This window comes from Schistocerca cancellata, chromosome 4, assembly GCF_023864275.1.
Source record: "Schistocerca cancellata isolate TAMUIC-IGC-003103 chromosome 4, iqSchCanc2.1, whole genome shotgun sequence".
In the NCBI taxonomy this organism is placed as follows: Eukaryota; Metazoa; Arthropoda; class Insecta; order Orthoptera; family Acrididae; genus Schistocerca; species Schistocerca cancellata.
This window is the reverse complement of record NC_064629.1, coordinates 938,617,724-938,645,292: the sequence shown is the minus strand read 5'-3', so window position 1 is coordinate 938,645,292 and position 27,569 is coordinate 938,617,724. Positions and strand designations below refer to the sequence as shown.

General features: G+C 40.3%; 1 protein-coding gene across 2 annotated transcripts in view; it reads left to right on the top strand.

The window, feature by feature from the left end:
• Window positions 1-27,569, top strand: part of LOC126185135 (uncharacterized) — a 193,337-nt gene that overhangs the window by 24,457 nt on the left and 141,311 nt on the right. The window contains exons 2-3 of one of the 2 annotated variants that reach the window (XM_049927969.1): window positions 8,714-8,762; window positions 24,512-24,783. In XM_049927969.1, coding sequence (XP_049783926.1) covers window positions 8,756-8,762; window positions 24,512-24,783 — 279 coding nt within the window. In that variant the 5' untranslated portion in view covers window positions 8,714-8,755. Of the gene's footprint in view, window positions 1-8,713; window positions 8,763-24,489; window positions 24,784-27,569 lie in introns of those variants that run through there. The other variant, XM_049927968.1, reaches the window with a different exon arrangement.

Sequence of the window (27,569 nt, the reverse complement as noted above, 5' to 3'; positions counted from 1 at the left end):
GGACCAAATCTATGCAAAGTTCTACACCCTGGTAGAGGGAAAAGTGATTCTTAGTCATCTGGTACATCAGCTGTAGAATTCTTCCGGGAAAGGCAAATTCCCACCCACCACAAGCAATGCTCACTTTTCGTTTTGCAGACAAAATATACTCCCCAGCATTTCTGTCAATCTCCTTTATGTGAGATGGTGAAGACAACTACACTAAGCTTGTGTTTGTGGAATAGTTATTTTCAGCTCATTAAATGAGTGCTTACTTGCACTTCTTAAGTCAGCTATCATGTGAAAATTTCAAACAGATGAAGCTGTCAACTGTCTATCGTACTGAATAGCCTGTTACAAGTGTAACATGCTGTCAATAAATGTACAACAATGTCAATTTAATTGTTTCCGCTATCACTGGCTAGAATACTTTTCACAGCACGAGGGGTGTCAAACGTACTGCCTCAGCTCTCCCAACATCTGAAGAGGCCCAGAGGCTTAAACTGCCTCCTCTCTGGCTGCTTGTCCTGTTCCAGAGGTTACCCCTCAGTCTGCAAGATCCGGGCGGTCGCAGAGGGTGGGCTTACTGGTAGTTGGGAGCTCCAACATCAGGCGCGTAATGGGGCGCGTTAGGGATATGACAGCAAGAGAGGGGAAGAAAACCAATGTGCACTCCGTGTGCATACCGGGGGGAGTCATTCCAGATGTGGAAAGGGTCCTTCCGGATGCCATGAAGGGTACAGGGTGCACCCATCTGCAGGTGGTCGCTCATGTCGGCACCAATAATGTGTGTCGCTATGGATCGGAGGAAATCCTCTCTGGCTTCCGGCGGCTATCTGATTTGGTGAAGACTGCCAGTCTCGCTAGCGGGATGAAAGCAGAGCTCACCATCTGCAGCATTGTCGACAGGACTGACTGCGGACCTATGGTACAGAGCCGAGTGGAGGGTCTGAATCAGAGGCTGAGACGGTTCTGCGACCGTGTGGGCTGCAGATTCCTCGACTTGCGCCATAGGGTGGTGGGGTTTCGGGTTCCGCTGGATAGGTCAGGAGTCCACTACACGCAACAAGCGGCTACACAGGTATCAGGGGTTGTGTGGCGTGGGCTGGGCGGTTTTTTTAGGTTAGATGGCCTCGGGAAAGTACAGAAAGGGCAACAGCCTCAACGGGTGCGGGGCAAAGTCAGGACATGCGGGGACCAAGCAGCAATCGGTATTGTAATTGTAAACTGTCGAAGCTGCGTTGGTAAAGTACCGGAACTTCAAGCACTGATAGAAAGCACCGAAGCTGAAATCGTTATAGGTACAGAAAGCTGGCTGAAGCCAGAGATAAATTCTGCCGAAATTTTTACAAAGGTACAGACGGTGTTTAGAAAGGATAGATTGCATGCAACCGGTGGTGGAGTGTTCGTCACTGTTAGTAGTAGTTTATCCTGTAGTGAAGTAGAAGTGGATAGTTCCTGTGAATTATTATGGGTGGAGGTTACACTCAACAACCGAGCTAGGTTAATAATTGGCTCCTTTTACCGACCTCCCGACTTAGCAGCATTAGTGGCAGAACAACTGAGAGAAAATTTGGAATACATTTCACATAAATTTTCTCAGCATGTTATAGTCTTAGGTGGAGATTTCAATTTACCAGATATAGACTGGGACACTCAGATATTTAGGACGGGTGGTAGGGACAGAGCATCGAGTGACATTATACTGAGTGCACTATCCGAAAATTACCTCGAGCAATTAAACAGAGAATCGACTCATGGAGATAACATCTTGGACCTACTGATAACAAACAGACCCGAACTTTTCGACTCTGTAAGTGCAGAACAGGGAATCAGTGATCATAAGGCCGTTGCAGCATCCATGAATATGGAAGTAAATAGGAATATAAAAAAAGGGAGGAAGGTTTATCTGTTTAGCAAGAGTAATAGAAGGCAGATTTCAGACTACCTAACAGATCAAAACGAACATTTCTGTTCCGACACTGACAATGTTGAGTGTTTATGGAAAAAGTTCAAGGCAATCATAAAATGAGTTATAGACAGGTACGTGCCAAGTAAAACTGTGAGGGACAGGAAAAACCCACCGTGGTTCAACAACAAAGTTAGGAAACTACTGTGAAAGCAAAGAGAGCTTCACTGGAAGTTTAAACGCAGCCAAAACCTCTCAGACAAACAGAAGCTAAACGATGTCAAAGTTAGCGTAAGGAGGGCTATGCGTGAAGCGTTCAGTGAATTCGAAAGTAAAATTCTATGTACCGACTTGACAGAAAATCCTAGGAAGTTCTGGTCTTACGTTAAATCAGTAAGTGGCTCGAAACAGCATATCCAGACACTCCGGGATGATGAAGGCATTGAAACAGAGGATGACACGCGTAAAGCTGAAATACTAAACACCTTTTTCCAAAGCTGTTTCACAGAGGAAGACCGCACTGCAGTTCCTTCTCTAAATCCTCGCACAAACGAAAAAATGGCAGACATCGAAATAAGTGTCCACGGAATAGAAAAGCAACTGTAATCACTCAACAGAGGAAAGTCCACTGGACCCGACGGGATACCAATTCGATTCTACACAGAGTACGCGAAAGAACTTGCCCCCCTTCTAACAGCCGTGTACCGTAAGTCTCTAGAGGAACGGAAGGTTCCAAATGATTGGAAAAGAGCACAGGTAGTCCCAGTCTTCAAGAAGGGTCGTCGAACAGATGCGCAAAACTATAGACCTATATCTCTGATGTCGATCTGTTGTAGAATTTTAGAACATGTTTTTTGCTTGAGTATCATGTCGTTTTTGGAAACCCAGAATCTACTATGTAGGAATCAACATGGATTCCGGAAACAGCGATCGTGTGAGACCCAACTCGCTTTATTTGTTCATGAGACCCAGAAAATATTAGATACAGGCTCCCAGGTAGATGCTATTTTCCTTGACTTCCGGAAGGCGTTCGATACAGTTCCGCACTGTCGCCTGATAAACAAAGTAAGAGCCTACGGAATATCAGACCAGCTGTGTGGCTGGATTGAAGAGTTTTTAGCAAACAGAACACAGCATGTTGTTATCAATGGAGAGACGTCTACAGACGTTAAAGTAACCTCTGGCGTGCCACAGGGGAGTGTTATGGGACCATTGCTTTTCACAATATATATATATAAATGACCTAGTAGATAGTGTCGGAAGTTCCATGCGGCTTTTCGCGGATGGTGCTGTAGTATACAGAGAAGGTGCAGCATTAAAAAATTGTAGCGAAACGTAGGAAGATCTGCATTGGATAGGCATTTGGTGCAGGGAGTGACAACTGACCCTTAACATAGACAAATGTAATGTGTTGCGAATACATAGAAAGAAGGATCCTTTATTGTATGATTATATGATAGCGGAACAAACACTGGTAGCAGTTACTTTTGTAAAATATCTGGGAGTATGCGTGCGGAACGATTTGAAGTGGAATGATCATATAAAATTAATTGTTGGTAAGGCGGGTACCAGGTTGAGATTCATTGGGAGAGTCCTTAGAAAATGTAGTCCATCAACAAAACAGGTGGCTTACAAAACACTCGTTCGACCTATACTTGAGTATTGCGCATCAGTGTGGGATCCGTACCAGATTGGGTTGACGGAGGAGATAGAGAAGATCCAAAGAAGAGGGGCGCGTTTCATCACAGGGTTATTTGGTAACCGTGATAGCGTTACGGAGATGTTTAACAAATTCAAGTGGCAGACTCTGCAAGAGAGACGCTCTGCATCGCGGTGTAGCTTGCTCGCCAGGTTTCGAGAGGGTGCGTTTCTGGATGAGGTATCGAATATATTGCTTCCCCCTACTTATACCTCCCGAGGAGATCACGAATGTAAAATTAGAGAGATTAGAGCGCGCACGGAGGCTTTCAGACAGTCGTTCTTCCCGCGAACCATACACGACTGGAACAGGAAAGGGAGGTAATGACAGTGGCACGTAAAGTGCCCTCCGCCACACACCGTTGGGTGGTTTGCGGAGTATAAATGTAGATGTAGAAGTAGGTCACCTAGATGCTGTTGAATTTTATGTATCTCAGTATTAGTCAAGCAATGTGTTGCAGCCATTTCTATTCTAGACTTGAACATAATCAGTCCCATTACTTCAGACATATTCACATCTGCCTTGGAAGGTATACAGTGGATGTGTGATAACTGGCTCTGCTCAGGGCAGCCCACTCTACAAGTGACAGCAATTCCTAAGCGGAAGAGATTTATCCAGTCTGCCAGTATCACAGTTAGTGGTGAGAGAAGTGCAGTATCTTCCTGGTCAGTCATTAAGTCACCACCAAGTGACTACAACCCAATTGCATAGTTTCATGATATGTTGTCAACAACAGATAGCAACAAGTTGCTACATTTACCAGTTCAGTCCCTTTCCCACCAACACTGTATAGATCACTGACAACATGAGACAAATTATACATTTTTCCATTTTCTTTTGAAATGTCTGCAATGGTCTAGTGTCTGATAATTTTAGTGTAACATTTTATCACCTTCTTTTGACAGTTGTTTTGAAACTAATGTATATTGATGTAATGTCTAGTGCTTGCTCCATTCCAATTAACATTTCTTATGGTCAGAGGTCTGCATGGATAAGTGAAATGCTATCAAAATCAACAAGTCCCTTATCCCCATTTGAAACTATACAAATGAATTGCAATGATAGTTTTATATAAGTTTTGAGGACACTGTCAATCCCAGCCTGGCACAAATTTTCAACTTTCCCCATTGTTTTCAGTCAGTGTGTGCTTGCAGCCAATGTCTGTAATTCCTTTGTGTCTGAACCTTACATCTCTTTTCTAGCTGTTTTTAAGATTGTTTGCTGTTTCAATTGAAAATGCTCATTTGCGTGTGTATGTGTATTTAATTGACCAGCAAGGTAATTTCAGTTTTAATGACAAATCTTTTTACATTAAAACTGTCCAGGATGTCTACTTCATGTATAGTTTCCAGGTCTCTATAATGAGGCTGCAAAAGTGCTACAATATTTTGATTGACATATTTGTGTGAAAAAAGTGTGAAATTGTTGTCTCTGTCCGTATGCTGGCAGTTCATACCAGACAAAAATTATATTATGTCTTCATCATGCCAAAAATAATTAAGTAACACTGAAAATTTGTTTTGTTTGTGATCTATGATGTTGAAAAATGTGGAATATAAAACAAGTCATATGCGGTGTGACAACACTGCTATTTAAATGCAGAGTATTTGCTGCAGTTTTCCCCTCTTCCCCCTCCTTGGGCTCAGACAGCATGATGTGGCAGGAGATAAAATGTGCAGTGAAGCCGAGTGCTTTGGTGTCCAGGCTTGGGAATGGCCCACGGGCAAAAATCTTGGCTACCCATGCGATATGTACTCACATTGCTTCAGATGGAATGAAATGTTGTCTGTATTTCTAATTTCATTGACACACACTCCCAATAATATTAACCATGCTGCATGCTTTATTTGGTCACTACAGAATTATAAAGCAGTAATTGAGGATAGCACAAATTAATCCTAGCAGTTAGCTATTGTAGTGGCCTGACACATTTTTGGGAACATGCATCATAGATTTCATGAAAATGTCTTTGAAACATAAGTCAACAGGTGCAGATAAAGGGATTGTAGTTAAAAATTAAGGACAGGAGCAGGTGTTTTCTGAACCTACAGTATGAAATTTGTCAGCTGACATTTACTTTCTTTGCCGCTTCATGCATATAAATATGTGGACCACATGTAATGCTATAATATTTACACTGTTCTTAAAGTTTTATCCCAAAGGTGTTTAATACTGCAAATATCTGCATGTGTGCACATATTTCTGTGGATAGCTAGCAGATCCCATCTTGTGGTTTAATGTAATTGTCCTGTTGTTGTGCCATTGGTTTTTGTAAAGATTCCAGTTCTTCATATGCACCCAAGGTATTTGTAATATGCTATGAGGTGACAGAAGTCATGGAATACCTCCTAGTAATGTGTCAGATCCTGACATAGTGCAGCAACTCGATATGGCGTGGGGTCAACAAGTCCTTGGAAGTCCCCAGCAGAAATATTGAGGCATGCTGCCTCTGTACCCATCCATAATTTCGAAAGTGTTGCCAGTGAAGGATTTTGAGTGTGAACTGACCTCTCAATTATGTCCCATAAATGTTTGATGGGTGTCCAAATAATTCACTTGAATTGTTCAGTATGTTTTCAAACCAATCACGAACAATTGTGGTCTGGTGACATGATGCATTGTCATCATTAAAAATTCCATCATTGTTTGGGAACATGAAGTCCATGAATGGCTGCAAATGGTTTCCAGGTAGCTGAACATAACCATTTCCAGTTAATGATAAATTCAGTTCTACTAGAGGACCCAGCCCATTTTATGTGAACATAGCCCACACCATTACGGAGCTATCACCAGATTTCACAGTGCCTTGTTGATAAGTTGGATCTACAGCTTTATGGGATCTGCACCACACTTGAATACTACCATTAGCTCTTACCAATTGAAATTTGGACTCGTCTGACCAGGCCACAATTTTCGTCATCTAGGGTCCAACCGATATGGGCATGAACCCAGGAGAGACACTGCAGGCATTTGTGTCAGTCGGCTGCTGCACTGTCCTAACGGATACATTCATTGCATGCCCCACATTGATCTTTGGAGTTATTTCACGCACTGTTGCTTGTCTGTTAGCACTGACAACTCTATGCTATCGCCGCTTCTCTTGATCATTAACTGAAGGCCGCCAGCCACTGCGTTGTCCGTGCTGAGAGATAATGCCTAAAATTTGGTACTCTCTGTACATCCTTGATACTGAGACTTGGAATATTGAATTCCCAAATGGGATATCTCGTGCGTCTAGCTCGAACTGCCATTCTGCATTCAAAGACTGTTAATTCCCATCGTGCAGCCATAATCAGGTCAGAAACCTTTTCACATGACTCACCTGAATACAAATGACAGCTCTGTGAATGTCCTCCCATTTAATACCTCGTGTATGTGATACTGCCGCTATCTGTATATGTACATATCGCTGTCCTGTGACTTTGTTAACTTCTGTGTAAATAATTGGACACAGTGGTCGAAAAATGTATTTACAGTACGTGAGGGGAGGAATAGGCATATATTTGTGTAACACAAGCATGCTGTGTTGGAACAGTGAATGGGACACACTTTTATGAGCTACTTGAATAGTGAATTGGGAAATAATAACTTGTAATCATTAGTGCTTTGCAGCCAAACAGTGTGGTTATGTTTGTGTGAACAGTTGGTGTTGTGTCTATTTCTATACGGTTTTATCATGCCTTTCATTTTAGTGATCAGTAGGGCATCCTGTATTTACTTTGAGATCTGTAATTAAGAAAGTTATAGACACTGAGAGTGAAGGTACTGTATACAAGAGTCGAGTACACTGATGAGCCAAAACATTAAGACTACTGTGCGCCAAGACATTTAATGCAGTCTGGTGGCAGTGCAGGCATATGACACAGTAAATAAGTATATTAGCTGAGCAGAGATGAATGGGAAATCATTCTAGCAACAATACTAGCTGCAAGTGGGAAAATCCAGTGACATAAGTGACTTTGACAAAGGACAGAGTGTCGTGACCTCGCATCTGGGAACAAGCATCTCAGAAATAGTGAAGCAATTCATTGCTACTATCTATGGAAAGCAGTCGAAGGGCAGTGGAACCGGGAATAGACAACAAGATGTTAAATGTCCATGCCTCATCAAAAAAGTTGAGATCTGAAGGATAGTTGGCAATTTGTGTCAAATCTGGTGATAGAGTACACTGCTGGTTCGAGCACATGTATTTGTGAGCACAGTGTTCATTATTGAACTCGGGATTCTGTAGCAGATGAAATATACGTGTTCCCACGTCGACCCACTGACGACGTCAATTACAATTGCAATGGGCGAGGGATCGTCGAGATAGTACTGTGTATCAATGGACACGTGTCACTTGGTCATTACAGTTCTCACTACACTATGTCAGTAGTTATGTCCATATACTCTGTCATCCAGGTGAGAGTCTGCTTGAAATGTGCACTGATGGAGGCCAGTGGGGAGGGGGGAGAGCTTTACATTATGTGGGATGTTTAAGGCACCACGATGGCCGTGGACTACACGAACGTATTGTAGACCACCTGCATCCCATTGTGTTTGATATCTTCCCTAACTATGATAGCATCTTCCAGCATAACAACTCTCCCTGTCACACGGCCAGAACCGGGATACATCGATTTGAGGAGAATGCTTGTTAAATCGCGTTGATTTCTTGGCTGCCAAATTCACCTAATGAAACAAGTCCCAGATGCTATCGGGCACCAGCTCTGTGCCCACAAACCACTGGAGTGTAATTTACAGGAACTGCATGACCTGTTCATAGACCTTTGGTGCCACATACTTCTCAAAATCTACCAGGGACTTTCCAAATCCGTGCCACACTTAATAGCTGCTGCATAGCGTTCCATAGATTAATTGTCACACTATTGAAGAGGTGTTCGTAATGTTTTGGATCTTCACTGTATATGTAATTGTTTATCGAACATATTTGATGAGGTTCTTCCTAGATAAATTTCTCACATGTAAGGCTGTTGCCCACATCTGAACCTCCTGGAAAATGTAGGAACCAGATTTTACAGTCTATGTGACCCTTGCGTACAGTCTTTACTTGCTAAAATTAGAGTCATCATTTATTTGTTGGAATGTTTGCTAGTTTTGTTTGATAAAGTTCTTCTAATTTACAGATGATGGCAGAATTTTAAGCTTCGTGGCAGATCATTTCTGATATGATGGGTACGTAGATCATCTCTTTGTTCAAATACTTGAAGTATTTAACTAGTTTTTCCCAAAGTCTTAGCAAAATTTGAAGGCTAATAATATTTGTGTCAAAAGAGATGCATTTACTTACCTCGGGAGTAAATAGGAAGTACGAAATCAATGCAGACAGGTGTATTCAAGTGTACAAATGTGGTTAGTCTCGTATCGCTTTTCACATTTTTGAGACATTGCTTAAGGGGATCTGGGCATCGTGGTCTTTATTTTTTTGCTATTATTTTAAAATATAGCAACACAGAGACTTCAGTAGATACTGACAGGAGACTCTAACCAAATAATTAGTATATTGTCTTCGATGTGACAAAAATTTAAATATTGTGGAGTCCATAATGAAGTGAAAATTGATTTTTATCTTACACTCTGAATTATGTAGGGTCTTGGGATGGAATAACAACAATATTATGAAAAGGAGAGATTGCTACTCACCATATTGCAGAGGGGCAGACTGCTATAAATTTTAAGCTTTGGGCCAAAAGACCTTCTTCTGAAATAGAAAATACACACACACACACACACACACACACACACACACATTACGGCTGTGGCTGAACTGCAGACAGTAACTGCACTTGATGATAGCAGCATTCTGATGTAGGTAGTGGAGGTAAGGAGAGGGCATGGGGTGGGGAGGGGATGGAAGCAAGATAGGGGTGAGGGAAGGTATAGTGCTGCTTGTGCGAGCATGCATGAACATAGTGGGGACATTCTGGAAACATTCCCCAGGCTGTGGCTAAGCCATGTCTCCGCTATATCCTTTCTTTCAGGAGTGCTAGTTCTGCAAGGTTCGCAGGAGAGCTTCTGTAAAGTTTGGAAGGTAGGAGACGAGATACTGGCAGAAGTAAAGCTGTGATTACCGGGCGTGAGTCGTGCTTCGGTAGCTCAGATGGTAGACCGCTTGCCCGCGAAAGGCAAAGGTCCCGAGTTCGAGTCTCGGTCAGGCACACAGTTTTAATCTGCCAGGAAGTTTCATATCAGCGCACACTCCGCTGCAGAGTGAAAATCTCATTCTGTTTCAACTTGTGTTTTGAAGCAGTGCCTGACAAACTTTGAGGCATAACCTCGCTTCACTGCAGCATAATGATTTCCTCATTTTTGTTACAATACCCAACAACACACTTGTATTGATTAACTTAAAATTTGCAACTGCAATTCAGCATCTTAGTTTTTGTCATTTTGGGATGAAAAATCATTTAAGTACACCTGAAATGGTCACAACAACAAGTTTACCACACAAACACCTGCAAAAAACCTAAATAAACTGAAGTAAACAACTTGTATTATCAGAAAGACAAATTACTCACAGTACAGTCAGTGTGTTCTTAAAATGAGTTACTATGGAAGTATTGGCAGCAAAATTAAATAACAATGTTTTGTGTTTGACAGTAGTATGACAGCTAGGCATTTTAAAAACGCACACTGCATCTGCTTTAGAAAGGCATTTAAACACGAAAATGATGATGTAATATACATGAAATGTATATTTTTAGAATCGGAAACAATCACAGAATTTTATTAAATAAACCCAAATTTCCATTTTTTAAATTATTAGTATTATTTTTTTTAAATATGCTCATGATGTCCAGGTCCCCCTTAATTGTGAGAAAAAGATATGTAAACTGCACAGGTTTGTAAGGGAATGAAAAAGTGCCCCCAAACACTGAATCAGGAGACAGACATGGGGCAAGAAATTATTTGGAAGAATTTACGGGCTATATTGTAGGATAATTTGTTCCTGTTGGATATTAGCTGGTTGTAAAACTCTGTACTCAATACTCCTGAATGCTGGGGCAGAGAAAACTTTCCTTATTGGAATTTGGAATGCCTTCATTTCCTTTAGCATTTGCACAACTTACCCTGTTTCACTCCTTTCTTTTCCCCTGGTGAACAAATTATTCAAAATTCATGAAACATAAAGTTTTTAATTTTCTCACTATTGCTTTATGTGTAGTTGTGGTATTTGGTATAGGTTTCTTCCAGTATTTTCCCATGTAAGTTCCATGGGACCTTTGAACTATTTTAGGTTGTAAATTGCTGCGTACAAAATGTAGTTGACATATTAAAATTGTTTTTAACACTGGAAGAAGAGCCATATCTCTTGCGAGTCCTGGATAAATACTGATCAGTATTTATGATGTGGCTGATGACGGGCTTCACTAGACACTATGGCTGCGTGCTATGCAGAGTTATAACTTAAAAATTTCTCTTTTGTACGTGCTTTAAGAAGTCAGTTGCAGTCACGTTTTAAGATTACTTTACATAAGAGTTATTTTCATTTTAAAACTAGATAGACATATATAGATCAAGTGGCAGATTTAGCTATACCTTGTCTGTATTTTTTTCTTGTCTGCACTAAGAGTTTCATTCAAAAAAAAAAAAAAAAAAAAAAAAATCAGCAAGTGATTTTGTTCACATATTGTTCAACAAAAGGTGTTTGCTCCAGAGCACAAAGAATGTGAAATTGGATTTTACTATTGATGTAATTAGAGCATATTGTGTTCTGGAGCTTGAAGACACATTTACTGGGAAATTATTTGAATCTGCCTCAAACTTGGATGAAAGAAGAAGAAATTAGTTAACAATAAGAAACAGATTTGCTGTGACTGATTATTTTTTAAGTGAGGCTGGTAAAAATTCCTTGGTAGGACACCAGAATCTGAGGTCTTACAGAATGTAGAATATGAGTTCGCATATGAATTTCCATTTACATGTACAAATTTTTTTAAATTTCATTGTTCTACCTTGCATATTACTTTTGGTAATTGTATCTGTAAATACTTCTGAAACATAATAAAACAAACTAATTGGCCGTGTCCTCACACTGTCTAGCAATCCATTTTAAAGCAGTGCTTTCTAAACATGGTTTGTTGTATGTTCTATTTTTATTGATATATCACTAGTTCCAATAACATAATTGTCCAAGGCTATAATGGGGTGTAATTCCTGTGATGCAAAGGAATCGATCCCTTTATTGTCACTTGTTCACGAAACGAATGTGGGAACAGTATCCTTTGTCACACCTTGTAAGAAATTATAATGGATGCTGCCACAGATGCATTCATGCTGTCTTGTTACTTGTCATCTTTTCATATCGATCCAGCAGAAACACAAATGTTGCACAGATAAACACTGTGTCACATGACCGTTACTGCAACTTGTCAATTTGCATATCGTATTGTCTCTATGGGAACCGTGCCTACCACTCACATACAACCCATGTGGAGGGAGATCATCCTTGATACTCACAAAGCTAGTGGCTCATTGGTTAAAGAACTGGATCCCATGTAGGAGGAAGAGGATTCAGACTCTCATTTAGCCCTCTAGATTTGGTTTTTTAACAGTTTTTCTAAATTGTGTAAGGCAAATACTGAGATGGTTCCTTTGGAAAGGGCATGGCTGTTTTCATTTCCAATTTTTGTCTAACTTATATGACTTTGTTGTTGAAGAGAGATTAATATTACTCATCTCTTTGATACCAAAACCAAATTTTAGTGTATTATTGTGATAAATGTTATTATGGAGTGTTCTGCTTATGAGGTTGAGACATATCATCTCTTTGGGCTCTTACATGTGGTCCTTTGCTCAACCCTAATAAAGTCTTCTTGTTTTCCAGACTACTTCCGCACTCTAAATGTATACTGACTGTCTAATGCTGTTAGTACACATTGCACAGGTGTGTGGTGATTTATTGTGAATATCAGATTATGATTTGGTCAAGTTTACAGGTTTGCAAGCTTGTCATCCTTCAGTCATTTCTCGTCCTTTTGAATATATTTTATTTTGTACCTTTTCCTGCAAGATTTAGGATTTGAGGATGGAATAATTGGTGCAGTAGGGCTGTAGTGTATTTTTTATACTGTAATTGCACAAAATCATCAAGAATGAACTTAAGATAATATAAATGTAATTACTTCTCAACTTCTCCTACTTTTGGCACAGCTATTGAAGCTATATGAAGAAAAAGTAAACAGCTGCAGATTTTTCTTTAATAGCAATTCTATAGTCTTCTCGGATCTGAAACAAAATACGTGCAGTCACGAATACACAGTTTAAGAGAGAGGCTTGTTGTAGCGCTGTTATTTCAGACCCACTATTGTCAGTGCGATAAGAAAATCTTACACGGTTAAAAATAAATTTCTTTGGGTCCTGGAATTTTGTTCGCAAATATAGTAGAGCTGGTACAGCAGGTAGTGAAAGTCAGTATTGGGAGGATTTGGGGGGAGGGGATAAATTTTATCAAATATCTGGAAAATCTGAAGAAATAAACGTCTGAACTTCTGAGTAGTGAGACTGAAAATAAAATCTACCTTTTTTACTGAAGCAAAGTAATTATGTGTTTGAGTTAAGGACTGATCAAAGAGGCACACAAAGGAAGTAAAATAATTTGGCATTAGTGCACAAGGTTAATATGAAAATCTAATTGAAAATGAAAATTTACTATATCATAGAGATTGCACAGCTCAGTATTCTTTTAAAAATGTGAGGAATGAAAGTTATTGTTCATTATCCAACAAAAGAGAAGTTTTATAGTAAATATTGAATTTAGAAGGAAGGTCAGTGTTGACCGTAATATTGATGGGTTATTGACAGCAAAATTGATTTTCAATCACATAGTGATCATCTTCAGTGATGTGGTGTACAAATTAAACTCATAGGCACTGGTGTCAAGTTATTATCAGTAAAAAGCTAAGAAACAATCACAATAAAACAATAAAAATCGATTTTGCTGTCAATAAACCATCAATATTATGACCAACACTGACCTTCCTTCTAATTTTAAATATATGGTCATTGTGGACACAGCACTCTATGGAGCCACCAATCAAATATTGAATTGAATAGAGAAATTGCCTACAGTGTATCTCAGTCTATTTGGTTTGTGCTTTGTCAGGGGGAATTGTGCTTTGTCAGGGGGAAAAATATGTTGGTATAAATTTCCTGGGCCCCATGTTAAGTGCACTGAAAGGCTCCTCTTTGCCAGACTGACTCAGCATGAAGCCCAACAGTTACTCACTGGGTAATCCTGTTATGATATATAGTTTTGTTGTCTCTTCCAGGTACAAATTTAAATCAGCATGGCCTCATTAAGAATGTGATGTGAATCACTTACCCATATATTTAATGTTACAGATTTACTCCTTCGTAAAGCATTTCGAAAACGAAGTGACGAATGGAGATTTATGGTGGTTATCTTCTGTTTAATAACAGAAAATTCAAACGTGTAACTTAATTTAGTCATCAGCATCAGTTATCAGTCTTGTTAAGTCTGTTCCATCTTAAGGAATTGCAGAATTGGGCTTTCCGTCTTTTCTGTGGTCTTCCAGTACTACAATTCATTATGATTCAACTATTTTATCAGATTTACTGCAATTTCTTCCATGTACTCTTTATACCCTATGTGGATTTTGTATCTTCATTTCAGATGTGATCAACTCTGGTAGCTTACCACTATTATTTCCTCGTTTCCCTGTTCAATTTGCGAATGGTACACGGGAAGAATGATGGTTGATAAACCCCATTATCAACTCCAGTTTCTCCAGTTTTTCTCATTTTACGACACGCGTGTGGGGAGAAGTAACACGACACCCAACTCCTCTCGAAATGTACGCTTGCGGAATTCCGACAGTAAACCTCTCTGTTGTAGCGTTGCCACGGGAGTTTGTTGAGCACCTCCGTAACACTCATGTGCTTACTAAATGATCGTATGACAATGTACTGCTCTCTATTGGATCTTCTCCATCCCTTCTATTAATCCAATCTGGTAAGGTGTCCAGGATGATGAGTAGTACTCAATTATCAGTTTTGTAAGTGTTTTGCAAGCCACTTCTTTTGTGGATTAACTATTCTTCCAATTAATCTCAATATGACATCATTTTTTCCTGTAATTCATTTTATGTGTTCTTTCCAGTTTAGGTCATTCAAGACAGTTACTCCTAGGTATTTTATGGTAGTTACTGTTTCCAGTGGTTTGTCGCCAGTAGTGCAATCGAACAATAGTGGATTTCTTCACCTTTTAATATGCAAGACATTACATTTATTCACATTAAAGCTTAATTGGCAGTCACTGCACCAATCATTAATCCTCTGCAAATCGTCTTGCATTTCACTACAGTCTTCTAGTGTTGCAGCCTTCCTATAGATAACAGCATCGTCTGGGAACAGTCCCATAAAGTATCCTGCATTATCCACTAGATTATTTAAGTATATATTGTAAACAGGAAAGCTACAGGCACTATAACACTTGCTAGGGATACAACTAAAATTACCTTTATATTTGTCAGTTTCATCATTTTAAGAGCAGTGTGTTGAGTTTATCTGCTAGGAACTCCTGAGTCCAGTCACAGATCAGGTCCAATTCTCTGTCACTAAACAACAGTGTTAATCCCTATCAATTGCTTTTTGGAAGTCGAGGAATACAGCACCGATCTCGGTGTATTTCTCAGCAGTGTTCTATATATTTCATAACTGAACAGAGCTAGGTGTGTTATGAAAAATCTCTATTAACGGAATCCGTGTTGACTTTTATAGAACTTTCCCTTCTCGAAAAATGTCATTATGTATGGACATAAAAAAATGTTCCACATGGAACATTCTACACCAGATAGTGATATAGACTTATACTACGTGCATCTGTCAGATGATCACTATTGAAAACTAGCGATTTGCCCCAGCTTTGCATGGGTGACACGAAGTATCTATGGCCAGTGACTTGTCTGGCATAATGGTAACAAATTATCTGCACAAACCTCCCTCATGAATCAGTCTATCCATTAGTGAAAACAGTATCAGTATCCCTACATCAATCCCTGAGCTTAACCTTCACATACAGACAGAAAAATACAGCAGGAGACTTTAATTTAGTAATATGAGGTGATTACAATTAAACTGTCCCATGAAAAACAAATGAATATAGTACAATGAAACTTCATGCAAACCTATGTAAAGACATGCAGAAGAGAAATAATGAATAAACTACTGAAAGAAACACATTTTAATTTCCTCATAAGAGGGTAATGTTTGTTAATTGCATACCATGTCTACATTCCAGGTTACAAACATTCCTCAATGTGATGACCACCTGCATCCATGACAGCCCACAACTGCACTAGGGATTGCTCTACTGCTGCCCAAAACATCCCAGATGGGATGCTCGTTACCTTCCTCACTAAGCTCATCTTCAACCTCCAACACTTTTTAGTATCCAACACAAGTTCAAATCTGATAATCTTGGTGGCCACATAGTTTGGAACAATTGGCCAATGGCGGAGTTATCTCACAAGCAAATGGCAAGTCATGACACTAACAACACAAATCCTGCAGCACACAGTCTGTACATTAACCCTATAAAGTTGGGTGCCTATACTGTAAAGAGTTTTCCGTCTACACTGTCTCAAGTACCGAAATTTTAATTACAGCCACCCTCTATGTATAAATAGGAATAACGTGTGCTTTTTTTCTAATTATTTGTTATCCCTCATTGCTCCAGTGATTTGTGGTATACTGCTGTTAGAAGGGAAGCAAGTTTTTTCTCATAATCTCTATAGAATCACAGAAGTATGTCATATTGACTAGATTTTTTGCTTCTGTTGAGCTATTTTAATTGCTTTTCTATTCCGTAATCTGTCATTTCAGCATTTGTACAATGATTGGAAGGAGCAACCCTATCACAGTCTTCTGCAAAGAAACCATTTTGGAAGAGTAAATTCAGTATTTCAATTTTCTCTCTGTCATCTTCTGCTTTGGTGCCAGTATGGTCACTGATCAACTGAATACGTGATTTTGATCTTCAAATAAACTTTTGTAAGACCAGTACTTCTTAGGTGTTTTTATCACATTGGTTGACAGAATTTTACTTTAAAGTTCATTGAACTCTTCCCTCATTGCCCTGCTTATGCTCATTTTGGGCTTGTTCAGCTTTTGTTTGTCAACTAGATTTTGACATCACTTAATTCTTTTATTAAACTTTCTTTGCTTCTGTAGCAACTTTTTAACATCATTATTAAACCTATTCCCCATCCCTCACAATTATGCTGGGCATGTACTGGTCTAAAGCATATTGTACAGTGCTATGAAAGTTAATCTATTTGTGCTCTCCATCATGCTCCTCAGAAATAAATATTTGTAGAATGGAAATTCTAAAATAGGTAAGTGCCATTAAACTGGATTTTAGGTATAGTGAAAAACATAATAAATACCAGAGAACAAGATCGATATATTTTATCAAAATTTTGTATTGAGTTACATTTCAAATTACTCTATAATATTTATAGAGATGTTTTCTTACAGTCAATGGAAATAACGTTTTGGAAAATTGTCCTCAAAAATTGAAAAGGGCTATGTGCCATAATGCAGATACTGTAGTTATGTGCTAAATACTTGTAACCTGAAAAAAGTGTAAGGAGATGTTTAGAACAATTCAGTTACATTATCAAATGCTAAGAGATAACACGCATTACGATATTTTGTGATACTGAAAACAGTGAAACAATAAATCCGTAAAATAAAGGGTGACACTTATTTTGCAAACAAATCGAGATAAAACTGTTTGTTTCCTTCAAGATAGTCAGTCATTGAAAGCAAGTTCTTTTAAAGCTATGATTTCTTGCTCATCATTCAGCAAATCTTAACTCGGTGACTCCTGCGGGTCCGAGGGTTAGAATAGGCCCGAGGTATTCCTGCCTGTCGTAAGAGGCAACTAAAAGCAGTCTCACACATTTCGGCCTTTATGTGATGGTCCCCTGTAGGGTTTGACCTCCATTTTTCAAAATTTTCCTGAAGAGCGAGCCAATTGGGAAAGGGTGCCTTACACAGTGCATTGTGCATCGAGATCTTCAGCCCACTTTCTCGTCGTCGCATTGCAGTCCCACCCGTTCTCCATCTCTTGGGTGAGGACACCTTCCTGGGTGCGTTTTCCAGCGTGCACTACGCAGTGTCACTTTCTGTGCTGACGATGACCGTGGACTTCTTTGCACCTCATATCCAGCACGGTAGCCAGTCCGTTATGGTGGGGCCGTCGTGTATCCTGTTGTAAAACAGTGAACTGGTATCCGAGATTGCAGGAATTCTTTTTATTCCACGATTACCAGTTTCGGCGAAACTAAAGCCACCGTCATCAGATCTTACGACACGTACAGGTTACAACACCGAAGCAAACAATGGTCATAAGATCCAATGACGGTGGCTTTAGTTTAGCCGAAACCAGTAATCGTGGAATAAAAATATTTCCTGCTATCTCGGCTACCAGTTTGTTGTTTTACAACTGTCTAGATCACTCCCACACGAACACAATGTGATCCCTACAAAATGTACCCTGTCGGTTGTAGCCCCCTGACTACACAGGGACCACTCTGCCGATGCCTGCACCGTTAACTCCCCACGTATGCCGAAGAGTAGGTGCCCGTCACCCCGGGTCGTCGGGACTCCCGGCAGTGGCCGTCCTGCCGAGTGGCCGTTGCTGCGGCTGGGTGGCACCCGTGGGGAGGGCCCCGGGTCGTAGTGGGTGGCATCAGGGTGGATGACACGCCAGGAAGCATAGTATGTCATCTCTTGCTGGTGGTCCGCTGCCAGCAGTCTCTAAGTGGGCAAAGTCTAACATTGGCTAAGAAATATGACCCCAAGTTGTTCCCCTCCCTGGCTCCACCATGGGAGGAATGTCAGGCTAAAGATGGTAGTGAAGCTTATTCGCCCCAGTACCTCGTATGTACGAGAGTTGGAGAACCTTTCATGCTCGTGAAGCCTCAGTTTTTTTGTGGAGCATTTGGAGAACAAGTTTGGGGAGGTGGAGGGCTTGTCCAAAATGCGCTCTGGGTCAGTTTTGATAAAAACGGCATCCTCTGCCCAGTCACGGGCATTACTCGCTTGTGGCAAGTTGGGGAATGTTTCTGTTACCGTCACGTTTCATAAGAGCTTAAATATTGTCTAGGGTATTATATTCCACAGGGACCTTCTTTTGCAGTCTGGTGACGAACTGGATGCCAATTTAGAGCAGCGAGGTGTTCGTCTTGTCCGACACGTCCGTTGGGTCCCAAGGGATAACCGGGTTGCCACCGGTGCCTTCAACTCGGCCTTCGAGGATGACACATTGCGTGAGAAGGTCGAGGTGATGGTCTACCGCTGTGACGTCAAGCAATATATTTCTTCCTCGATGCAGCACTTACGTGTTGGAAGTTCGGCCGTATGTCTTCCCGCTGTACTTCCGGCCCCACCTGTTGAGATTGTGGACGTCCATCGCATCCCAATACTCTGTGTGCCCCACCTCTCATCTGTGTCGACTGCAGGGAGCACCGTTCACGTTGCTTGCGAGACTGCAGGATTTTACAGAAAAAGAGGAAAATCGTGGAATATAAGACCCTGGACTGACCGACCTAAGAGGAAATTTGAGCACCTACATCCTGTTTCTATAACCTCCTCATATGCCACTACTACAAGAACAGTTGTCACTCCGTCAGTTCCTTGAATTCCTGTCGACTCTCAGAACTGGTAGATACACCTGCCCCCGTGATGGTGGGGGGCACTTCTCTCCCTGTTGCTCCCGCACCATCTACTTCGGGAGCAACAGATGTCTTTTTGGGTACCAGACCCCCACAGGTGTCCCTGGCGTTACAGTCAATGGTGTGCCATATACCGTGAAAATGCGATTGCCAAGCTTGAGCCTCTGTGTTGGAGAACTACCCCTCTAGCCTTTTGCACCCTCAAACGACAGATGGAGAGGAAAGTCCTCTCGTTCACTACACGCCACAGTGAACCCTATAATGTCCCATTTATGGAGTGGGAGCTCCTCAGCGCACCTGCACATTGTCCCAACACAGCTGCTGGGCCAGATCGGATCCACAGCCAGACGATTAAACATCTCTCGTCTGACTACAAGTGCCATTTCCTCGTTGTCTTCAACCGGATCTGGTGTGATGGTGTCTTTCCATTGCAATGGGGGGAGAGCACCATCATCCCGGTGCTCAAACCCGGTAAAAACTCACTTGATTTGGATAGCTATTGGCCCATCAGCCTCACCAACGTTGTTTGTAAGCTGCTGGCGTTTGCCTAGCGACAGGAGCTTTTAGAATGAGTCCGGTGACCAGTGTCCTGGTGGAGGCTGGAGGCCCTCCATTGCAGATCTGATGTGCACAACTGCTCACCAGTTAAATTACACACATTCGTAGTTCTCCTGAGCATCAAAATTACTGTCTGCTTTTTCCACCTGTGGCAGTTCATCTCCCACATTGGCGGCCCAGGTTAGGGCTAACGATTGCGGTTCGCGTGCGATCCCTTCTGTCTGAACTGGAGTCCTTCCCTTTACCACCTCCCATCCAGGTCCATCTGCGTACACCTCCATGGTGTACTCCTAGGCTGCAGATTTTTATGGACCTTTCGCATGACACTTAGGACTCAGTTACTCCTGCACTCTCTGAAGTGGTTTACACTGACAGCTCAATGGCTAATGGTCATGTTGGCTTCGCCTACATCAAGAGACCATTTTGAACAGCATTCCTTACCCGATGGCTGCAGTGTATTCACTGCAGAGCTGGTGGCCATCTCTCGTGCACTTCAGTATATCCGTTCATGTCCCAGGGAATCGTTTCTTCTGTGCATTGATTCCTTGAGCAGCCTACAAGCTATTGATCAGTGCTACCCTTGCCATCCTGTGGTAGCGTCCATCCAGGAGTCCATCTTTGCCCTGGACCGGTCCTGTCGTTCAGTGGTGTTTGTCTGGACCCCAGGACACGTCGGCATCCCAGGCAATGAACTTGGTGACAGGCTGGCCAAACAGGCTATGCGGAAACCACTTCTGGTGACGGGCACCTCTGAACCTGACCTGCGTTCTGACTTACGCCGTAGGGTTTTTCGGCTTTGGGAGACGGAATGGCATAACAGTACACACAACAAACTGCGTGGCATTATGGAGACTACGAATGTGTGGAAGACTTCCATGTGGGCCTCTCACAGGGAATTAGTTGTCCTCTGCCAGCTCCGCACTGGCCACGCTTGGGCGACCCACGGTTACCTCCTGCGCCGTAAAGACCTGCCTGAGTGTCGATGCGGCGCCTGGTTGACAGTGGCCCATATTCTGGTGCACTGTCCCACTTTTACTGCCTAACGACAAAATCTTGGGTTAGCAGACTCATTGCCGCTAATTTTATCTGGCAACACTCTAGTGCTTCTAGGGTGGAGGTTTCAATGTGTTGCAGGCATCTCCTTTTTTATTCTCGTGGTCTGCCAGCCAGTCCATTTACATGTTTGTTGCTCTTCATCATTGTTGTGATTTTTCCTTTCATTCCATTTTGAGTTGTCAGTCTTGTTTATTTTATTCTCACACTTGTGGCATTGTTTTATTCAGAACAAGGGACTGATGACCTTGTAGTTTGGTTCCTTTCCCCCTTTTTTAATCCAACCAATCAACTTAACTCAGTGGACAGTATGTCAAATAATCTACAATCTTTCTTCAAAACATTATAGTGTGACCACATTTCCATTTTATTGAAGTCTTTCTTGTATTTCACGACACCAGGATTGTCGCTATCTACTTGTAGCCACACTAATTCTGATATCTTCAACTTGTTGGTGTCAGTAACTTTTGCAGGTACTTTATAAAGTCAATAATCTTTCCCATCATTTTTACAGTTGTAAAAGGCCGCATTGGCCATGCACTCGGACAACTTCAGCTGGAACTTGACACTTTGTTATTTTGCCCCAGCACTTCTCAACCAGTGCAAAATCTTGGTTGGAAGAAGAGAAACTATGCCCAACCACTAAAAATTTGTGATTGATTCTTTTAAACAGTCCTGCACTGACCAGAAACATGTAGAGGAATAAGATCGTGCATTTTTTTAAATTTTCCTACAACAATTATCACACCAAACACACAGTTCTTTTTTGTGTTAAAGGACTGTCAGGGTCATCAACAACTTGAAGCACATAAGATTCCGTCTAGTTTCCATCTCAAGAGGACTCTCCATCGTGCCAAACACGCATTATCCCATCTCCAGTATTGCAAACACGAATGCCGAAATTGTACGAACAACATTCTGGCTCGAGCTGCCGGAGTTGGCTGTTAACATGTGCACGAGGTGTGCTTGCGTATGTGTGTGAAGGCTGTGGTGGAAAGTTTTATATAAGTGTCTTTTAATTGTGCCTTACTGCAACTTAACATGCCTTATTTACGATAAGAAGCAATCTATCTTTTCCTTCGTCATTGAAAATGTATAAATTGTTGTTGTCGAGAGTAATACATATTTAGATGTGTGAGTTTAGGTAGCTGAAACACTTCCTATATGTCCATGATTATATTGCATATATTGCTGTCAAGTAATGTTGAGGCAATACTGTCACTTTTCACGGCATTGAAAGCTGCTTCAGCTTTTCGACGGTGTAGTTCCAATTTTAATTTTGCTGAAGCAGCTTCAGCTGTGTCTCTATTTTTCATGGCTGTATTGTAGCAGTCACAGCCTTTGCAAGTGTCTACATGAGATTTCTGAAAGGAAAGTTGAGGAAAGCCATTGTGGAAAAACCTGCAATAAAACTTATATGTCACCTCACCATTTAGGGTATTCGATCAGAAATGCCTTCCAAGCCTTTCCATATTTAAATCGCAACTCAAATACTGCTTCTGTGTTTTCCTTCTTTTTTCCTCTTCACCAGGGTTTCAGTTAGCTTTGTAGTAATTCCAAAAATGTCCATAAAAGTCTTCTTGCATAGCCTTAAATGATTCTCATTTTCATCTGGAACAATGAAGCTTATCAAACATTAACTTTGACTCTCAGTAGGCTCAGTATATGAGGCATCTCAGTGTCTTGCAAATGGCAATACTTGCAATGAGCCAAGTAAGTAGCTACCATGACTGTTCATATCTTGCTTGTGAAATGCATGAACGAGAGCCTTCATAATATTAAAAGTGATGTCCTCGCGTTGATATTGGCAGCTACATATAACCTGAAAGTAAAAAACACTGTGATTGTACATTACTTGACAATTACTTTAGTTGACACAGTATTTTTATAGTTTCAGAAGACTTATTCTTTCATTGCCTTCTGCACTTGAATCTAAGCTAAAACACATTATCAGATATGCAGTTGGTGCAAAATACGGTTTTAGAGCTGTTTAGTTGCAGAATAGTTGGGCGATTTTTCTCATTGACGTGCACATTCTCTTTGTTTTCTCTAAATGGCGTAAGAGGAACTGTATTCACACCGTGAAATTACTTCTTCCTAGTTGAAATATATTTATTGCTCCCCACATACTATTTCAGATGACTGTATGACAGTGTACATTTCAAGATTAGTTACCTCAAAAGATTACTTATTAAAACTTAATGATGTATTACTGCAGATGATGGTAATTTCTTTTCTTGCTTATCAACATTTCTGTAGTTATGATAACTTTCACCACTAATTCTTGAATTGTGTTGTTGTTTCCTAAGACTCATAATTTTCCATTAAGATTTAAAAATCATGTTACTAGTAGCTACTCAATCTATGTCCGTTGTAGACATGTCGAGTGGAAATAAGAGATGTGCGTAACTTCACACATTAGGTGACAGGCACGTAGTGCTACAGCTTCCAAATAGCATGGACATACACCGAGAGCCACGTGTAGCCATTTCGACTAGTTGCAGCCGAAAGATGACGTAGCACTTTTAGAAGGGAACTGGAATTGACACACAGCTCATTTACGTGGCAATAACTCATTTTTAATAAAAGTCGCACTTATTGCATTCAGAATTCCAGCTCTACATTTTTTTGTTGACTGCTTGGATACTTAGCAGTTTATCAGGTCAGTATCCTATGACTGAGTGTTGAAGCCTAATTTCTGCTGCCTGGATTTTTCAATTTTGTTGCGTCCAGCTCTATGCTCTGTACAGGAGTTAGAGGTACTGATGTGGTTCTATAAAATCTCATCTTTGATTAAACATTGGTTTTGCAGCTTAGGTTCTTTTAATTGTGCCATGTAAACTAGAATAGGATTTAATTTTGGTGTCAGTCTCACTGGAGCTGTTTAAAGTTTAAACTACAACCAAGGCATTTAAAAACATTGACGTGTTCCACAAGTTTGTCTCCTATGAATATTTTTGCTGTTGTCAATTGTTTACCAGTGGATATTTGTATCTTAATTTTATGCATAAATATTTCAAAATTACCTTTTTTGTTATTTCCAGTTTGTGGATTGACTTCTGTAAGTTATCTTCTGATTCTCTTGTAATGAGGGGAAAGAGCCACTTTCCTCTACCTGGATGATGGATGGAACATAAATGCACGTAACTGTTTAGAACATTGTTCTAGTTTTCAAACAATTTATTGTCCATTTTCTACTACTACTACTCGTGCTCCTGCTGCTGCTGCTGCTACTACTACTATAACTACTACTACCAGCACCACCTGACACACACACACACACACACACACACACACACACACACACACACACAGAGTGGTTTTCTACAACTGCAGAAAAGCTAGTGAAATGTTTTGATCTATTACACATATCAGTCTGTGCCACCCATCAATTAGCTGCAGTTGAGTGCTTGTCTGTTTTCATTTTGTATTGTAGTGACACATGTTCATCTTGTAGTCTGTGGCATTGAGTGTCATGGCCGGGAACTGGAGATATTTATTTACAGTAAAATTTTAAAAAAGTTAATTTCTTATTATGCACCATTTAATAATTTAGACATTTAGATTAAGTATAGAATTACACTATTATGTTTGCTCTTGGCTGTGTAGATGGTGAAAGTCTGGATGCACAGCAAAGTAGCCACAGAGAGTTAATGGCCTCTTTAGAATCACGCAAGAATTCAATAGAGCTGAAACTGCAGGACTGCACTCAAGAATTGAAGGAGCTGTGTATTAAAGAAGCTGAACTAACAGGAGTTCTTCCTCCTGAGATACCGTTAGAGCCAGGCGAGTCTCCTCCACAGTTTCGCAAGCGTGTGGGCACAGCTTTCCAGTACCCAGAAAACTTAATAAATGGATGCAAGATATCAAAGTCAAAAGAAGTAAGTATATTGGTATATATGTTTACACAGTAAGTTTGATGTAATTAGTTATTAGAAATTTCACCACACACTGCTAGCAGGAATGAAGTGATGTAATTTCCCATGTTGTATGTTTTGGCTTAGTCCCCCTCCTCCTTTTTTAATTTATCAGATAATTATGTCTTAATTGTGAAGTATTTCCTGCAGATTTCCAAATTGAAATATTCTGTAATTGTTGCATATATTGTTTACTTGATAATGTGTATTTAACCCCCCCTTCCCCCTCTTTTCCTTCTTAGTAGGTGCTGTGTATTTATTTAACAGTGGAGGTGAAAGTCGTGTCACAAATTGAGAGCCTTCGATGTAGCAGCCTTAAGCAGTGTTTCATTATTGTGTTCAAAATTAATCAATCATTTTCATCTTCATAGATCACAAATATTTTCTTTAGGGACTCAACCCTTATCGGTGTGTAATAAACAATGTGGTATATACTGTGCGATCCTGAGCTCAACATTAGAAGCTACTTTGGCTGTTGTTAAATGATCAGAGTCAGTGGAAAGATCTAATCCTAGATGATGCCTTTCTTTCACACACCAGTTTAGGAAGGCTGTAGTAAATAATAGTGCTGTAACATTGTGATTTCCAACTATTCACTGTGTTTCAGGTTGAAGATAAATGATAAAGAATGTAATCTTCTTCATTGTGGCACCTGTGGTAAAATAGTGATTGCAGAACACTTTTTCTTCATTGTCTTGGAGATCTGTTGGTATTAGAATTATGTTTGTTCCCAAACTATTCCAGGTGTAGGTAGTATATATCTGTTACCTGTAGTTGATTCCAGTCCAAATGTTATCAATGATGACACCACTGTTATGATGTGCCTAAAAGAACTGAATGGCACACTTAATAGGCCAGGTGCATTCTAAGCACAAAAAAGTAATTGCACTGTTCCTGGTAATACCACAGGATTAATCTAATTTATCAGTAGTAATTATCACACACAGTATCTAGAGATGTTATTGGAGAGTTGCTGTATAAGATATGTATTTAGTCTCAAGCTTCTCCATCATCATCATTAGAAGTTACCCATAGGCTGTGCAGTACTTGATTTACTTGACTGAATTTTGTCACAAAGATCTCACAAAGTCACAGAGCTTCCTTATTCTACCTGAGGTTATGTCAGATGTCTGTGATGGAAAAACATTGGTAGTGATTGTGATTTCTTTAGATGGTGGATGACTCAGCAGATTTTACTGTTGCATTTCAGCATCAAGCACCCATTTCCATGCACCACTGAGGTATATCCGGTGTCCTGGTTAAAGTAATTGTTACACATTCTGATCTCAGTGGCTTCTCTGATGACAGAATCCAGAATCCCAGTAGGTATGTGCATGTTCTGTGCAGCATTCTTATTGACTGATCAGTGTAGCTACTATGGCAGTCATAAGAACAAATAAATGAAGTACTACATTGCCTACGGATAACTCCTGACTGTGATGTCAGAAAAAGTTGGTGAAAGCTGTGGTTGAATACATACCTGATATGGAAAGAACTCTGTGTAGCAGTCATTCAAGTCTGTTGCTGTGAAAATGTACATTGTTATGTTAATATGATGCTTTTATAGACCATGTTCCTCAGAAGCCATAATGACAACATTTTAGGAAAAAATTAGGGTATATCACAAATAAATTTTCTGCTCACGGTGTGGCAAATACCGACTTGTAGCTTAAAGGCTCGTGATATGAACAAGTGATAGAAACAGGGACTTATGTGATATTGTACTAAGTGTCTTATACAGAAATTATCTTGAACAGTTAGAGAACTGACCGTTAAGAGCAATTTCTGAGATCTGATTGCCAAGGGATCACAAACTTTGTGATTCACTAAACATAGAGAATTGAATTGACGACCATATGGCTATTATAGCATCAGTAACTATATGCATTAAAAGAAATTTGAAGAAAGGCAGGAAAATTTTGCTGCTGAGCAAATGCAACAAAAAAGGATGACAGATTACCTGAGTAGTCAGCATCAAACATTCATCTCAAGCAGTGGAGGTATGGAATATCAATGAATAAAACTCAACAGTATTGTACAGTACACTTCAGGAAGATTGTGAGCGATGAGAGGTTCCTATCCTGGTTCAGTAGTCATGTTAAAATGTTGCTACAGAAGCAGAGAGAGGTTCATCACAAATTCAAACAGAGCCAAAGTCTTCTTGTCAAACAACAGCTGAACAAATCCAAAGTGAGTATGAGGAGAACAAAAATAGAAGAGTTCAATGAATTAGCAGGAATTAGCAGGTAACAGTCTGTCCCTAATATGACAAGAATTCATAAGAATTTTGGCCTTGCATAAGTCAGTAAACATTTTAAATTCATCTATCAGCTAACTAGTATAAAATGGATGACAGCACAGACAAGGACAAAATTTTTGATACCATCTTCCAGAATTGTTTCACTGGGAAGATCATACTACAGTTCCTCCTGTCTGTCATTATATGAGTACTGATGTGATAGGTACAGAGAGAAATAATTGTGTAATAGACAATAAACATGGCATATATGTAAAATTATATATAGATTAAGCAAAAGAACTTTCTCCCCTTACAGCAGCAGTTTATTGTCAGTTTCTGTAGCAAGTAAATGTTCTAAGCAGGGTGTATGCGACCCGGGACAACTGGGAGATCCAAGAGAAACCCGGGAAGTTTTTCATCCGGGAGAAAACTGGGGGAAAAACCAGGAATTTTTTAGAATTCTGGGAATTTTTTGTTGTTTTAGTTTTGAGTTAATTTTTTGTAATTTTGA